The 17,885-nt window shown below is 40.7% G+C and overlaps 1 protein-coding gene across 1 annotated transcript in view; it reads left to right on the forward strand.

Annotated features, from left to right (window-relative positions):
• LOC121873724 (protein amalgam-like) overlaps window positions 1–17,885 on the forward strand; it is a 58,770-nt gene that overhangs the window by 23,255 nt on the left and 17,630 nt on the right. The window contains exons 3-5 of the mRNA XM_042377427.1: window positions 14,244–14,402; window positions 16,592–16,720; window positions 17,585–17,763. Coding sequence (XP_042233361.1) covers window positions 14,244–14,402; window positions 16,592–16,720; window positions 17,585–17,763 — 467 coding nt within the window. The remainder of the gene's footprint in view (window positions 1–14,243; window positions 14,403–16,591; window positions 16,721–17,584; window positions 17,764–17,885) is intronic.

The raw sequence follows: 17,885 nt of genomic DNA on the forward strand, positions 1-17,885 counted from the left end.
TGACAGTCGCATACAAGGGTATATTGCGACTACTGTCAAGGGAGGGTATAGAGTCCGGTACCAAGGATTATATAAATATTCCAACAGGCGGCTTTCGTTGTCTGAATTATAATAAATATATCGCGTTTTAATTGCTATATATAATGATCCTCATGAACCTGAAGGATAAGATGATAACATGTATTCTATAATCTCTACAGAATATTTTTCAAGACGAACTCACGGTCCTACGTCACTCTCGCTCACCAACTTAACAAAAAATAATTATTCTGCTGCATAATATATAAATTATTAATACATGACTTTAACACAAAAAACACTTATAATATTTCTTGAAATAAGCTTAGAATCTGAGCTGTATATAATACTGGTAAAAATATTAGTTAAATGTACTCTCGAAGGCATATTTTCCCAACGTCACTATTTAAATGAATCAACCAATCAGTAGCGTCGAGCACATCTGTTGTGTATGACTGCAAGGAACCAGTCTCGTATCGGGTGGGGAAATACCGATTTTCCTACAAGACTTTCAAACATAAAATTTCACTTGAATACACTTATAGCACGAAAATATCAGAACAAACTGAGAACAAATCCTGCACCCAGATACTCCAACAATTCAATGACGTCACGGAATAAATATCACTCTCTTGATAGTCTTCATTAGTTTCAAAGATTAACGCCCAATAATACAATAAATATAGTTAATAGACAAAAATATATAAAAGTTAATAGAACTATAAGTTACATAAAATTATTTTGAAAGATAAGGAAATAATAGTATTGAAATCTGAACGCCCGCAGAAGCTTCTGGAAGAAATAAGAAAAATTAGATATTTCAGCACTAGTACTTACCACACGAAGATAAAAATCACACTGGGGCGACAATTTCCACTTCCTCAGTCTCGATAATGATAGTATTATTACCAAGAACTCAAAACTTTGGAACAAATTTAAAAAATAAACTTGAGCGAACGAGAGAGACGCCGGAGACACCTGACACAGGCTCAACCGTCGACCTCATAAACTTTCATTGTATTTTAGCCCCGCATCACATAACAATTATTGTTGTTTATATAATTTTCAACTAACTTAAAATGTCATGAATATATGGGAAGGAAATTAATAAAGTTAAACATTAATCATTAATTTCGTCTTTTCTCGTAGGAGTGACAACACGTTCCGTAATAACTTAACAAAACCTCGACTTGATACTTCTTCACTACACTAAAATAATAATTAATCCGTTTAATGATGGCCAAGTGCGTAATATGACAACGATACTTCTTCACTAAACTAGAATAATAATTAATCAGTTTAATTATGGCCAAGTGCGTAACATGACAACACATAAACCAGACGTTGATGTTGACCTCTCACACCTCGCTGGTCATTCATTACCCTCCATTAACAAAAAAATAAAATAAATAATAAAATTAATCAGAATAATTTAAAATAACAATAAAATAATAAGTATCAAAATAGGAATAATAAACCAATAAATGTAAAATAAAAACGGAAATAATAACAAATATTAAAAATTAACGGTTCAAATAATAAAACAACGAAACTAAAATATAAAATATCACTAAAACGATGAAAAATAAAAAGGAAAAAGTATAACAAAGAAAACATAATAGGACAAACAATTTAACCATGTGAAGATAAAAAGAACAATATAAATATACCAAATAAATAATAAAATGTGAACTTAAAAGATCAGAAAAAATACACAAGAAAAATAGATAAAAATAAACAGAAAACAAATTAATGAAGGAAACGACCAATGAGGAAGGGTAGGGGTATGGAGGGGTGGTGGGGAGATAAATGGAAAGAAGGGGGAGGGAGGGGTGATGGGTAGGGAGGGGTGATGGGGAGGGAGAGCTGAAGGGAAGGGAAGGGAAGGGAAACTATCGTCATTAATGTCACTTTAAGCCAGACGTTCTCACACTCACAGAAGCTGTTTGATTGTTTTTTTATTACTACTGCTGTATTATTATTATTATTATTATTATTATTATTATTATTATCATTATTATTATTATTTATATATTTGAGGGCGATTAATTATTGAACATTAAATAAATACAATCACGCAGAAAGACCTATCATCCTTAACCTATAATTATTGTCTAGTATGATAATAATGTATAATAGCGTATAATAATTAACAAGCTAAATGTAAAAATTATAGTCGTAAAAGAAAAAAAAATATATATATATATCTCAAGGGAAAAATGATCAGGTGTTATGTGCACAGGTGTGGTTGAGTATACCTGTTCACACTAATGAGATGGCTAAGCTAGTACAGGAGAGTGATGTCAGTAGCTAAGAATTGCTATGACTGACTGACTGACTGACTGACAAACTAACAGACGCAGCGTAGTGACAGGAACCCCAATACACAAGTACTTTCCCATATACTCAAACATACAGTACTTGCGGTTAGGTTGAAGTACTGCCTACCACACACTACCAACCACAACACCCTCAGGCAGTATAAACACAGATACACCCAGACCTTGAGTAAACATATTCTTGTTTTAGGAAAGTCTTGAGTGTGTTTATTTTATTTATTTATTTATTTATTTATTTATTTATTTATTTATTTATTTTTTTTTTTTTTTTACGAAACTGAAAATTAATCTTTGGGGATAATTATCAACACCAGAGTTCTCTTTAGGTAGTTAGTGACTTAGGTTACAGTCGTTTGGGGAAGAGATGAACTAGCCGCTAGAAGAATAGAGGTTGACGTTAAGGATGTGTTAGAACTACTGTACAGTTGTTTAATATTTTCAGGGTTGGGGAAATACGAGTGGTGAGAGCAAGGGGGAAGGTGAGAGGAGAAAGTGAGGGTGGAGAGGTGGAAGTGAGAGGGAGGGAGGAAGGTGAAAGGGAGGGGGGAAGTAAGAGGTGAAAGTGAGGGTGATGGAGAGAGGTGAAAGTGAGGGGGGGAGAAAGGTGAAAGGGAGGGTGATGGAGAGAGGTGAAAGTGAGGGTGATGGAGAGAGGTGAAAGTGAGGGTGATGGAGAGGTGAAAGTGAGGGTGACGGTGCATGAGTGTGTATAAGTGTGTAGGAGTGTGTATACTGTACAAAGGGGAAATCTAACAGTGAAAGTGAACAAAAGTAATGAAAGTAAGTAGAGAAAAGAGACGGGGAGAGATAAGTGTTACCTTGAGTGGAGTGAGAATGGAGAAAGAGGAATGTTTTAGATATATGAGAGAGAGAAGGAGAGAGAGAGAGAGAGAGAGACAGGAGGGAGAAGGGGAAGGCCAAGAAGATGTGTAGGATAAAGTGATGGGCACGTAATAAATGACATTGAAGAAGCAATCATACAGGTGAATGGCCAGCAGGTATGGCGTCCAGTGATTTAGAGGGAAGGAGGTGCTGCTGCTGATTGGTGCTGCTGGGCTGTAAGGAAGCGCAGAGAGAGAGAGAGAGAGAGAGAGAGAGAGAGAGAGAGAGAGAGAGAGAGAGAGAGAGAGAGAGAGAGAGAGAGAGAGAGAGATAAACTACATGGATTTTAGGGGGTCTACTGTGGAACGTCATAGCAGTATACATGTTATAAATCCGTAAGGGTGTCTCAGTGACGTCTCTCAATTGCGTATAAATACTGTCCAAACGAATGAGCGTGGTATGGACGTAGAGAGCTTATATTGATGTGTACGGGGACAACACAACACACCACACCACACCACACCACACCACACCACACCACACCACACCAAATAAAAAATTTCGTAACGACAGGAAACAGTGTTGAAGACGACATCAATTATGTTAACTGTCTCCTTCAAAAGTGACGCAAATGAAGACTGTGTGTGTGTGTGTGTGTGTGTGTGTGTGTGTGTGTGTGTGTGTGTGTGTGTGTGTGTGTGTGTGTGTGTGTGTGTAAACAAGTAATATCTAATAACTCTCTACTCATATGACCTATATTGACCATTATGAACCAGACTCCAGAAATTACTCGACACAGTGAACCTAACCTAACCTAACAGCGCTTAGCCCCTCACGTACAGTCACCTTCACTAGTGCGTGTGGTAGCGCTGTGTTTGTTTACATTGGACATAAGGAAACTCACACTACGGAATCAAAGTAAAAAAATATTAAAACAAACACCTCAATGTAATGATCTGTGGAATGTTTATATGTCGAGCCCCTGTAAGAGCACTAGTGACGGGGACTATACTACACTAATGTTAATAATAGGTGGCTAACACTTAGATCAATCAGACACAAAAGGGCGTCATGAAATGTTTAGTCCGGCTGCGGTAGTTGTAAATGACAATGCCTCACACCACTCTACTAAAACACTAATAAAGGCCAATTGCGATACATGTCACTCAGGGATCACCTCATTACTCCCTACTGTAACTTAACCTAATGACAAGGAGGGAGGAAGGGAAGGACGGAGGGAGGACGGGAAGGGAGGAAGGGAGGAAGACGAGACGGAAGAGCAGAGATCACACACACACACACACACACACACACACACACCCCGTCCATCACAGGATCCTCACGCCAGATCTCTCGCCTGTGGAACGTCTCAAGGGACCAGGTGGGGGGGAGTAGGAAGTGATAGAGTGAGGGTTCTCCACAGGTTAAGAATTCCCTCACCTGCCACTCCCTGCCTCACTCACCTGCCACACCTGCCACACCACCTGCCTCACTCACCTGGACTCACTGCCCACCTCCTGGCACACTCACCTGCCACACTCACCTGCCACACTCACCTGCCTGCTCACCTGCACTCACCTGCCCCTCACTCACCCCAGCCACACTCACCTGCATGCCTGCCACTCACCTGCCTCACCTCCTCACCACACCTCACCCGCCACCTCACACCTGCCTCACTACCTACCGCACCTAGTTTACTACCACTGATGCATACCATGTTTACTAAAGGTGATGTACTACTACTATTATATTGTGTGTGTTGCTGACATTCCCCGAGGGGGGGGCTCTAGAGAGAGAGAGAGAGAGAGAGAGAGAGAGAGAGAGAGAGAGAGAGAGAGAGAGAGAGAGAGAGAGAGAGAGAGAGAGAGAGAGAGAGAGAGAGAGAGCTCAGGGGGTGGGTGTGACACTGCAGTATTGTACATCATTAGGGAGGGAAGACAAGGGATTAAAGCTGTGATAAATTGAGTAACAAAGGAAAATAATGGATAAAGATGAGAACTGAGAGATTTGAGGAATAACTTGTCTGTAAGAAATAATGGAAATTGCAATGACACATCTATCTGTCTATCTATCTATCTATCTATCTATCTATCTATCTATCTATCTGCGTCTGTGTCTATATATCTATCGTTATATATATTTTTCGATTCATTTATCAACTTATCTATTCGTTTAGATAGATAGTTAGATAGATAGAAAGATAGATACTAATAATATAAGAAAACGAAGGTAATAAACGGGGTAATAACAAGAATAACATAATAACGGAGAAGTAAAACAAGGAAGACAAGAGAGAGAGAGAGAGAGACGCAAATTAAATGCAGAGAGGCAGAAGAGGAGGAATATGAATGAATGAAGGGAGAGGGAGAGAGTGAGATAATTGAGTGTCATTTTCCTGATGTATGAGAGCAAAATATCTGATGAATTTACGAAGCAGGAACACAGTGATAACGAGGGAATAAGGGAATACGGAGGAGGAGGAGGAGGAGGTGGTGGAAGAGGCGAAGATAATTCTATGCAACGTTAATGGTGGAAAAGGAAAAGAAAGGAAAGGAATAACAGGGAATGATTGAGGAAGCAGAGAGGGAAAGTTTACAGTTGTAGGTGAAACACGATAATTGTAGGGAGAGGGAATGATGAGGGAAGAGAAGAAGGAAATAGAATGATATATAAACGAAGATGATCAAAGGAAAATAATAAAACAAATGGAATGAATAATGAAGGAAGAAAATAATGAAATAGAATGATATAAAGAGAAAGATTACTGCGAGTTAACTCCTGCCAAGACTAAATCATTCCCGAGTATTTTTTACCAGAGACAAAACAAATATAATACGAACAATAATGCCTACTGTTCATACTTAAGTCTATTATCCTGTAGTAATTTAGCATAAGACAATAAACTCTTCAGGGATAGAGTGTGGGTGACCAGAGAACGGGATTTTAGACTTAATTAAACCTTACTTACACCTGACTTAAATCTTACTTAAATCTTACTTAAATCTTACTTAAATCGTACTGAAATCTTACTTAAATCTTACTTAAACCTTACTTAAACCTAACTTAAACCTAACTTAAACCTCACTTAAACCTTACTTAAATCTTACTTAAACCTCACTTAAACCTTACTTAAACCTCACTTAAATCTTACTTAAACCTAACTTAAACGTTACTTAACTCTTCCACACAGTATAGGTTCTCGTTTGATCAATATTTTACTGTATTTGACTGAGTGACTCGTGGTTGATAAACGTTTTATTATTGTTATTATTTTATCTCTATTTGTCTTCTTTCTCCTCCTTACCGCTCCTCTTCCTCCTCTTCTCCTCCGTTCTTACCTCCCTTCCACACATCGTCTTCGTCTTAACTCCTTCCTCCTCCCCTCCTCCTCCTCCTCTGCAGTAGATGGACGTGGAGTAGCTGAATGTGGAGGGGTGTGCAGAAGGTGGGTGTAGAGTGGGTGGACGTGTGTGTGTGTGTGTGTGTGTGTGTGTGTGTGTGTGTGTGTGTGTGTGTGTGTGTGTGTGTGTGTGTGTGTGTGTGTGTGTGTGTGTGTGTGTGCAAAACCGGCAGATGGCATGGAGGGCTAAGGGGGTTAAGGGCGGAGGAGGAGGAGGAGGAGGGTGGTGACACAAGGCAATATTGTCGCTGGAAGTGTAAACACAGAGGCAGCGAGCACACACACACACACACACACACACACACACACACACACACACGTTCAATAACATTAATTACAACATGCTGTACAGAAGAAGTAGCCACACATCTTTACCTTTGGTCGTATCACCTACACTCACTAGCCACAGTATACTAGGTGTATCAGCAAGTGTAGTACCGAACTAAACACACAACCACTACTGAGAGAGGTTTCACTGCGTCAGTAGATGTGGCGCTTAGCCGTTCAGATTGATTTGGAGGGATACGTCACTGTTTAGTCAAATTAGGACGGATAAATCATTACAACAGTCTATATTAGGTCAGGGGTCAGGGTCACGAGAGGTCCCCGTCACAGGAAGTTACTATTAAACTTGAAGCTGGAAACTATGGCTTCAGTCAACTATCCTGTAGACATCTTGTAGTTGCTCAGTCAAGGAAGATGGAGCTAAAATAATTATTTACCTATAAACTGAATACCATTTCCGTAGACCTTCTGTAGCTTAAGAGGGCTGTGTGTATTTTTGTAGGGGGACTGTGTTGTTGTTGTTGTTGTGAATAATGTGATGTGATGTGGTGATGAGGATAGTAATGAAGTCAGCAGGTGGTGGGTGGGTGTGATGCGGATATCATGTTAATGGCGGGAATGAACAAGCAATTTACCATGATTGACACAGTTAACCCTCATCCTTGGTCAAGTGCGAGACAAATGGTACTTGTGCGCGTACCAGATGTTGTGTCATGGTGTGTGTGTGTGTGTGTGTGTGTGTGTGTATAGAGCAAAGTCTGGGGGGAAAATTAAATGCCAAAAATCACGATTGTCCTCAGAAAAGTGTTGTTGAAGTGAGAACAAGGCGGATATAATGCACTTCTCTACTGGAGGATCACAGGTAAAAGTGATCAATAGTCAGGTGGTGATAGTTTCTTCTCTAAGATGATGACAACAAGAAAAGGTTGACAGTCACTTGTTTCTGCAGCTTCCTACACTGAAGACAATAACTGGATCACCTGGACAATAGACACTCAACCTCATATCAACTCAGGAACAACCACTCTAAAGCTAACGTAACCTAACGTAACCTAACGTAACCTAACGTAACGTCTCAAATAACATTAGAGTAGTTAATCTTCTGGTAAAATAGGATGAGGAGTATAATCTTCAGTTAACCCAAATAACCTTATCAGTCACCATATTTTAGCGAAGGAATTTTACAACTCTATTAAAAGTTGAATCTATGAGGCTGCGAAAGGTGACTCAGAACGACGACTGGCAAGAGAGAGCGTCATGTCCAATACCTGTTGTGCTTGATATACAGGGACAGACGTGATCAATATTCTCCCACCTGTCTGACCTCTTCCTGGGCGTCATCCAACAGGTCGAGGACACATGTAGTTGGTCACACACGCCTGAAGGTTGTGATGGGTTAATACCTATAATGATTTAGTGAGTCTTAGGTAGAGTCTTCAAGAGCATGAGGCTTTACAGGTGTAGCTTCTATTGTCAACAGTGGAAGGTGTAACAGGTGAACCCAGTACAACACCTGTCGACTAAAACAAGTTGACTGAAATACCATCACTAATGAAGGTCTAGTTTTGTTAGTACACACACTCACACACACACACACAGACACAGACAGACAGACACACACACACACACACACACACACACAGACAGACAGACAGACAGACACAGACAGACAGACAGACAGACAGACACAGACACACACACCGGGTCAGTTATCAGGTTTATATTAGACATTATGTTCGCTATTTCTATGATCAATTAATATCATGTAAGTTAAAATTATATCTGCTATTGTTATTTTGTTCAAAGTAATTTTCTTAGCATCGATCTCAGACTATGAATCAAAATTCCTATCTTGAAAAGGAACGAATTTATACTTTTTCCAACTTGTCTCACAACTTTGACCACAGACTGAAACCTGACTTAGTAGTGAACCTTAGAAATGCGTTAACCAAAGGAACATACCTAACGCTATATCACAGTCAACGGCAGATTAAGAGAAATTGTTGTGTCTTGGCTCGTGGACTTTTACTCTCTCCGTTTAAGTGTCCGTCCGTGCGATCGTCCATTCATGCGTCCGTCAATGCGTCCGTGATTTGTAAAGCTGTTAGTGAGAGAGAGAGAGAGCACCAGGATCACAGATCAGGTTGTGTCCAACTAGACGTATGTAATGTAAACACGGTATAGAGGGAGAGTAAATACGCTTAAGGGAGAGGTGAGGAAGGAGGGGGGTGAGGAGGATGAGGAGGGTGAGGACAGAGGGGAAGCGAGAGAGGAGAGGTGAGGATAAATAATGATGAGAGTAAATAAAGAGTGAGAGGAAGGAGACAGAAGAAGTAGGAGAGAATGTAAAGTAGAATGATACTAAATAGAAGGATAAATAATGATTAGAGAAAGGGAAGGGAAAGGTGGAGAGGGGGAGGATATGAAAAAGGAGTAGGAGGAAGATATGAATATGAGAAGGAGGAGGAGGAGGAGGATATGGAAAAGAAGGAGGGGGAGGAGTTGAGAAGTGTGATATAAAAAAAGAGGAGGTGGAGAGGACGAGAATGACGAAAAGAAGAAAAGGAAATATGGGAAAAATAGAAATGAAAAGAAGCAGAAAGACGAGAAGGAAAAGAAGAGGAAATAGGAGAAGGAAGAAAGATGGAAAGAAAAAAGGAGAAAAGGAAGAAATACGGTGTAAAAGTTGGGACAGAGTAAAAAATACGGCTCTTAGCGCTAAGGTCATCTGCAGAGTGGTAGTGGGTGGAGAGAGAGGAGAGGGAAGGGAGGAGGATGAGGGGAGAGGGAGGGAGAATCTGGGGGGAGCAGGAGGCAAACACAGGGGGTGGGAGAAAGGAGGGGGGAGGAGGAAAAGGAGAGAGAGCCAAGAAACCAAGCCCAGGAAGTACGAAGGAGGGAGGGAAGGGAGGTGGGATAGGAGGGAGGGGGAGGCAGGGGGAGGGAAGGAGGCAGGGAGGAAAGAAATGACAGAGGCAAGCACTGGAGTAAGAGGGACTGGGGAAAGAGGAGGAGGGAGAGGAAGGAATGGGAGGCAGGCAGGGGAGGTTAGGAAGGAAGGAAGAAAGAGAAGGAAGGAGGAGGTGGGGAGGCAGAGAAAGAGGCAGAAATGCAGTGGAGACAAGAGGGGCTGAGGAAAGGGAGAGGGAAAGAAGAGGGAGAGAAAAGGGAGAAAAGATCGAAAGGAGGAAGAGGCAGCATAGAAAAAGTGCGGAGAGGAACAAGACAGCATAATTGAGGGGGTTTACCTGGAAGGAACAGACAGGCGTAAAATGAGCGCGATAAAAGGTGATTGACAGTGCAATGGCGGAGAATGAATTCAAAGCGACGAAGATGAGGAGAGGGTAAACTATCACTCCATCAAAACTCAAACTTTATAATCAGCAAGAATTTTACAGATCTTTTTCCCCTTACTTACTGGTGATGATAGCGCGGTGCAATTAAACCAGCGCCGTGCAAGAACATCGAGCACCACACAAGCTGTGGTCTTTACTTACACCATCACCACAACCGCCAACCTAAACAATGAGTCAGGCTTAATTAAAACTCGTACATCTCAGCTTTAGTGATCCCCAAATAAGTAGAAAATTACATAGAAAAGTTTATTTAGCTCATCCAGGCGCTGCGCACAGATGGTCATATGAGCTCTGTACTTATAATAATTCAAGCTGACACATAAATAACGCTTTTTAAAAACTATGAATAATAGTTTTGTTCTGCTTCGGTACTTAAAGGTACGTCTCCCAACTGTAAAGGATATGGTAATGTTTATTAACGCATGTTATTGAATAAGATATGATATTATCGATCAAGCCTAAACATTCAATATTTACTATAAGGAAAATTATTAATATTCATGCCCCGGTGAGCTGACTCGAAAATAAGGTCCATGAACAAGAACTCATATTTTTAGAAAAAAAATGCTGTGCGTCGTAATGGGAGCGCAGTATTTGTAGATCAGTATCGAGGAACATTCAGTTTGCGTCCATTAATAGAGAACATATTCTTTGTGGGTCGGTAATGAGAACATTTAGTTTCTGCATATCCAGTAATGAAGAATATTTGGTTTCTGCCTGTCGGTATGAGGAACATAGAGCGATACACATACAGGAAGAACAAACACACTTACATTAACTCGGTAACATAAGGTAAGAATTAAGTAGCCTGTTGTGACCCTCGACCCTGGTCATGTTTGGGGGTTGTGGCCGCCTGACGTGTGGCAGGAGCCTCGGTGCCAGGCTCTCAGTCTGGATTGTTAACACACAACTACAAGAACTATGAGCCACAGAAATGGCCTTTTACAACAGGAGAAGCTGGTGAGAGAGTTTGGTGTTCCTAATGGCTATATCCAAAACAGACATACGGACGCCAGAGGTCTGTCTCTTACATAATTGTCACCACACTGTCGGTTTAGAAGCTAAAACTGAACCAGTTACTAAGGGAACATATTTAGCTTTGGTGACAGCTGGAAACCCATGTGATGTTTATATTGGTAAAAAGCCGCAGTTGTTTAAAGATGGTAAAAACAGAAGGTGACGTCATAGTAATTAACCTTCCATTTAGCTTTTAATTCATCCTCTCATTTTAGTAGTGAGCGTTGTTCAAAGACCTGAAAAAAATTATATTTATTTTTTGGTTTTGCACTCAGAAATGAGGGAGGGGAGGGAAGGGAGAGGGTGGGGGTAGGGAATAAGAAAGATGGCAAAAGAGTCTGAGAAATGTCACCATTTTTGGACGCCATCTGGAGCGGCAATTAAACACTCAATCATCTCTACAGGTAATATCCATCTTATAAGTGGCAGTGGAGCCGTTTAAGGCTCAGGTCTAAATTCTCAGTCCCCAGCTGATTCATGAATTCGTTTAAGTCTCCCTACTTTAGAATTAACTGGAGCTGGCTATTCAAGGTATAATCCCAGTAAGATTTCGAAGCTATTTTGGCGGCCGTTTTAGTGTTGGGCTTTACTGGCACCCTGGTGGCTGGCCACCTGTCTCACTGCAGCCCACTTGACTCCTCCAAATTGCATCAGAATATTAAAGGTCAATTCCATATGTTTTCTTGTTTCGTGTCACTCTGGGTAGGTCATAACATAGATAAAAACATAAAGAACATTTTTTCCTCATATTTGGAGGCCAAGGAGAGAGGGAGGAGCTCAAACAGAGAAAGCCACACCAGGTAGGTCCTCAGGATTAGGATTCAGGCTCAGATTATGGCATAAACGCGGTTACTACAACATACCTGAATGACATATGCTACTGACCTACACCACCTTTGAGACAGAGCCCTACAAATACTACCTTCAGAGACAAACTACCAAATACCACCTTCAGAGAATGACCTACACCACCTTTAGAGACCAAACTGCAAAATACCAGGATAGACCTACAAATACCACCTTCAGAGACAAACCTACAAATCACCACATTGAGGACCGACACAAAAAATACACGCTGAGACCAAAGCCTACAAATACCACCCTCAGAGGCCGACCTACACCACCCTCAGAGGCCGACCTACACCAGGAAACTTATCACAAACTACCATGAAACCTTAGTGGAAGTTTTCAGATGATAAGACATGGAGAATTAATCATCCTTACAACAATTACAGACTTCATGCAAGATAAACACAGACTTCAGACGAATATTTGAAAGACAGCCTTTTAAGCAAACATTTACGTAAAGTTTTAGCATATTTGACTCGATGGTTCTTGAGACGTGGAAAATGTTAAGTTTTTGGGAGGGAAAGACAGACAGATGCCGCAGTAAAGAGAGATACATACAACACTACTCACTAACTCACTGGTCAACTGGGGATTTCAATCCTTAAATACACAAACGAAGATAAAATTCACACACCTGTAAAATTTATCATTATTTTTTTTTTCAAGGTAAATTTCACTATCTGTACAACCCAAGCTGATTATTGAGAAAAGCCATCGTGACATAGCTAAGCATTTGATTTAAATATTAAAGAATCCTCACCCAATATGTACAGTATGAAGTTTACTAAGCTAGTCATTTTTTTTTTCGTCAAACCTGTGAGAATAAATAAGTTTTTTCCCCTGGAATTGTCTGTCTGTGTGTTGGCAGCGATTGCTCCCTCATCACACGTCTATTGAAGAAATATAAAGAAAATAGACCCATTGTTCGCCCCTACCTTCATCAGCTGATCGATTTGTTATTGTCTCCCAACGAGGACTGACGGTCCAGGTGGGAGAGGGCTGAAACAGAGGAGGAGGAGGGGGCTGTTGTGTGGGGTGGGGGCTGAAGGAGACGAAAGGTGGTGGTAAAGGGCAAGTGCAAAAGGGCCTGGAAGGGAATGTAGGGGACTGAAGTGAAAGAGGGGGGCTGGAAGAGAGGCGAAGGGGAGGAAAAGGAAGAGGGTTAGATGGAAGGAGAGATGCGGTAGGAAAGGGGCAGGAAGGGAGATGTGGCGAGGTTATGTGGCGGGAAAATGGGGCTGGAGGGAATAAAAGAAGGGGTTGGGAGAGGGAATAGGTGGATGACCTGTTAAATCTTTTATAAAAAATATACGACATTGATCATATATCATGCCACTTGTTGTGAGTCTTATATATCATGACATGTATTGAGTCTTATATATCATGACATGTATTGTGAGTCTTATATATCATGACAGGTATTGTGAGTCTTATATATCACAGGTTCAATATATATTAATTAATTTGTTACTATTTTACACAATTTCGTTCCACCTCGATAAAATAAAAGCGAAAATAAAGTGATTTTAGTTGATAACAGATACCACTTTCTGACTAAACGTTTCAGGTAATAGTGATATCATTTCTTTGGGTGGTTGTACTAATTAAATATACACATTAGTTCCAACGAGCGTTTTCTATTAGTAGTTTTAGACCCATTTTCTATGAATATTCTCCAGGGGTAACATTTATCGTGGATGAAGAACCGCTGGAATGGGCGTAGACTTGGATACTACTAACTCTCTCTTGCACTTTATCTCGTGGGCTCATCAGCTTAAGTGGATCTGGCGGACGGCTATGTGTCTCTGTCTCTCTCTTAACGTATCACGTCTATGTGTCTCTTCCCTGTCGTTAAATCTGTCCCTAATTCGTCTCTCTGTCCTTCATGGAGTTTGCTGAGTCCTCTAAGGCATTTTGGCTTCAGCTGTAATACGACTTGGTTTTTTTTTATTGTTCTTGTTTTTTTTATGTTTTTTTCTATTTTCTGTTTCTGACTGTCAATGTATCTCCGATTTTGTCTTTCTGTCTGTCTGTCTGCCTTACCGTCTTTCTGTCTGTATCGCCTCGATCTCGCTTCCTCTGTTTACCCCTCCCTCACACCCTCGTAACTCATTATCGCATTTCCGTAACCACATCCCATTTGTTTCCTCTCTCCAGAGCCTCCAGTGATTGATGACGCCGCAAGCAGCAGTGACTCCACAGTAGACGAGGGCAGTGACGTATTCATGACGTGTGACGCTCACGGAGACCCTCATCCAATCATACGCTGGGTAAGAGAAGACGGGCTAAGATTCAACCTAAACTCCACGCTGAGTGGTGAGTAGGCGACTGCAGTTGTCACCTGATGTTTTTCTTGATATTTTAAAAATATTTTCATCCATACATTGTACAATTTTTTCTCATTCCAGTATTTTTCTTATATTTCCTTTTATTTTCATTCGTGTATATTCCTTAAAAGGTAATTGTGGTGAGATTTATGAAAGGAAATTATGAAGTATTATGTTCGAGCAGGAGAGAATTTTCGATGACAATAACTCATCTAAAACAATAAACCATTACGATAAACAGCAACACGAGGGAGAGAGAGAGAGAGAGAGAGATCTTGGACGCCAGGACGACTCTCTCTCCCTCACACACACAGCCATCACCGACAATACCTCATATACACCTTGTCGATTGCTGCCAGCGGTGGATCGAACACTTCCTGTTGGTTGAATATTGAGTCAGACTAACGGACGGAGGGAAGAAAGGAGGGGAAGAATAAATAGTTAAACGGAAGGACGGGTGAGACGGGTGAGATGCATTGGACGGAAAGACGGAAAAACGGACTGGACGAAAGGACTGAAAAACGATGGGATGGAAAAGCCGATGGAAAGACGGGACAGAAAGACGGGACGGAAAGACGGGACAGAAAGACGGGACGGAAAGACGGGACAGAAAGACGGGACAGAAAGACGGGACGGAAAAAAACCGGAAACATAGGGACTTACAAACGAACGGACATCAAAGACAACTAAAAATGCGATTTTTTATTTAAGATTTGGATTATTCATAGAAATTTTTTGGTTCGTAAGAGTTACTAAAGAATTATAATATTATCTATATTTTTCTTGAGTAAGTGAGAATTTCTTTGTGTAGAGGAATGTGGTCTCACTTCCTCTGTCTCTCACTCCTTCTCTTGCTCTCTCTATCGTAATATCCTTCTCATTCTTGTCCTCTCTACCAGTTTCTCTCTCCATCCCATCCTCTCTTTCTCTACCAATTACTCTCCCATCCCCCTCACTCTCAAACCCTTCCACCCTCCCTCACCCCCCTACCAATGAACTTTCCATCCCCCTCATTCTCTCCCATCCTCCCTCCTACCCCTCTCTTCTTACCACCCAAACTTCCATTCCTCTCACTCTCTCCCACCAATCTCCCATCCCCCCCACAGCCTCCACCGACATCATCATTAAGAATCAAAGTTGTCCCGAAGGCAATTGGGTGGAGATGTAGCGCTCGGGGGTGAATTCTCTTCCCAACGACTCCGAGACCAGAAATTCGAGACACGAGACCTGAAACTCGAGACCCGAAACCTAAATTTTAAGAGCCGAGACCTGAAACTGGACCCGAAACCTGAAATTCGGGACCTGAAACCTGAAACTCGAGACCCGAAACCTGAAACTCGAGACCCGAGACCTGAAACTCGAGACCCGAAACCTGAAACTCGAGACCCAAGACATAAGACCCAACACCAAAACCCAATACCACATCCTTGAAATATTCTTAATCCGACTAAATGTTTTTATTCTCAAATAAACTCATAATATTGTCTTGATGCTCTTGTTCTATTTCGTATTCTGGATTAATGATGTTCCTTGTATATTTATTTTTCATAATTATTTTATCTGTTTCAAGTATATATTTCTCTCATGTGGCTTGAGGATATTTATTTAGCTTTTTTCAATTATTATTATTATTTTTTTTTTAGTTTTTTTTATATTTATGTTTATATGCGGTAGTTAAGTTTATTATTATTATTATTACAAGTCCGGAGATTTCTGAATAATTTTATAAAGTTCTAATGTTTGCCAAACGTCTCCCTAGAAATGTGAAATAGAAATACATTAATCCTTTGACTTTTTATATACCCCCCCCCCTCCCCGTCTCTCTCTTTCACACACACACACTGAAAAAACCCCCACCTTCCCTCCCTCCCTCTCTCACACAGTGCCATCACAACTCTATGTCTTTTCTGTTCCTCTCTCATTCTTTCTCTCTTTCTCTCACCCTCTTTCCACTTATCCCCACTCTCACTAACTCACACACTCACTCACTCAGTCTCATCACAACTCTCTGCCTCTTTCCCTCTCTCATCCACTCTTTTTGTCACCCCTTTCCACTTATCCTCACTCTCACTCACTCAGTCTCATCTCGGCTCTCTGCCTCTTTCCCTCTCCCATCCACTCTTTTTGTCACCCCTTTCCACTTATCCCCACACTCACTCACTCACTTCCTTCTCACAGTGGACGAGTATCTTGGACGGTCTTTGACACTGCAGTCAGTTGACAGGAACGCCACCGGAGCCTTCCTCTGCATAGCCAGTAACGGTGTCCCTCCCACCATGAGCAAGAGGATTCTCCTCTCTGTAAAATGTAAGTGTAAATCGTAAATTGTAAGTGTGAATCGTAAATTGTAAGTGTAAATCGTAAGTTGTAAATGTAAATAGTAAGTAGCAAGTGCGAATTGTAAGTGCAAATCGTTAGTAAATGTAAATCGTATATTGTTAGTGTAAATCGTAAGTTGAAAGGCGTAAGTGTAAATCGTAAGTTGTAAGTGTAAATCGTAATTTGTAAATGTAAGTCGTAAACTGTAAATTGTAATTTGTAAGTGTAAATCGCAAATTGTAAATGTAAATAGTAAGTAGCAAGTGAGAATTGTAAGTGCAAATCGTTAGTAAATGTAAATCGTATATTGTTAGTGTAAATCGTAAGTTGAAAGGCGTAAGTGTAAATCGTAAATAGTAAGTGTAAATCGTAAGCTATAAGTGTAAATCGTAAGTTGCAAGTGTAAATCGTGAGTTGTAAGTAAATCGTAATATGTAAGTCGTAAGTTATAAGTGTAAATCGTAAGTTATAAGTGTAAATCTTAAGTTATAAGTGTAAATCGTGAGTCGTAAATTGTAAGTAAATCGTAATATGTTAAATTGTAAGTAAATCGTAATATGTTAGTCTTAAGTTGTAAGTATACATCGTAGGTGTAAATCGTAACTTGTTGTAAATGTAAGTCGTGAGTTGTACGTCAGGTAAATTGTAAGTGTAAATAGATGTAAATGAAAAAATCCAAGCGTACGATTGTGTGTAAATTGTAAGTTATAGATGTAAAATAATATATTAATATATTTAAGTATCGATCGCATGGGTAAATCGTAAATTATGAAAGTAAAACAAACTAATTGACACCATCTTTCCTCCACACACTCTTATTTAACTCCTCCACCTCTCCTCCTCCTCCTCCAGTTCCTCCCAAAATCGTGAAAGATGGAGGCAGTGGGCGTATAGGCGTGGCGATGGAGGGTGTAGCGAGGATGATTTGCAGGTTCCACGCCTACCCGCTTACAGAGGTGTTGTGGTACAGAGGCCCGAGGGAGGTGAAGGCACACAAGCCAGCGGTCACCATGGACACTACCCATGACCAGGTGAGTGCGTAGAGGTCAGGTCAGGTCAGGTCAGGTCAGGTCGGGTTAGGTTAGGTTAAGTCAGGTTAGGTTAGGTTAAGTCAGGTTAGGTTAGGTTAAGTCAGGTTAGGTTAGGTTAAGTC

Source organism: Homarus americanus, unplaced genomic scaffold (genome assembly GCF_018991925.1).
Source record: "Homarus americanus isolate GMGI-L3 unplaced genomic scaffold, GMGI_Hamer_2.0 scaffold42433, whole genome shotgun sequence".
Classification (NCBI taxonomy): Eukaryota; Metazoa; Arthropoda; class Malacostraca; order Decapoda; family Nephropidae; genus Homarus; species Homarus americanus.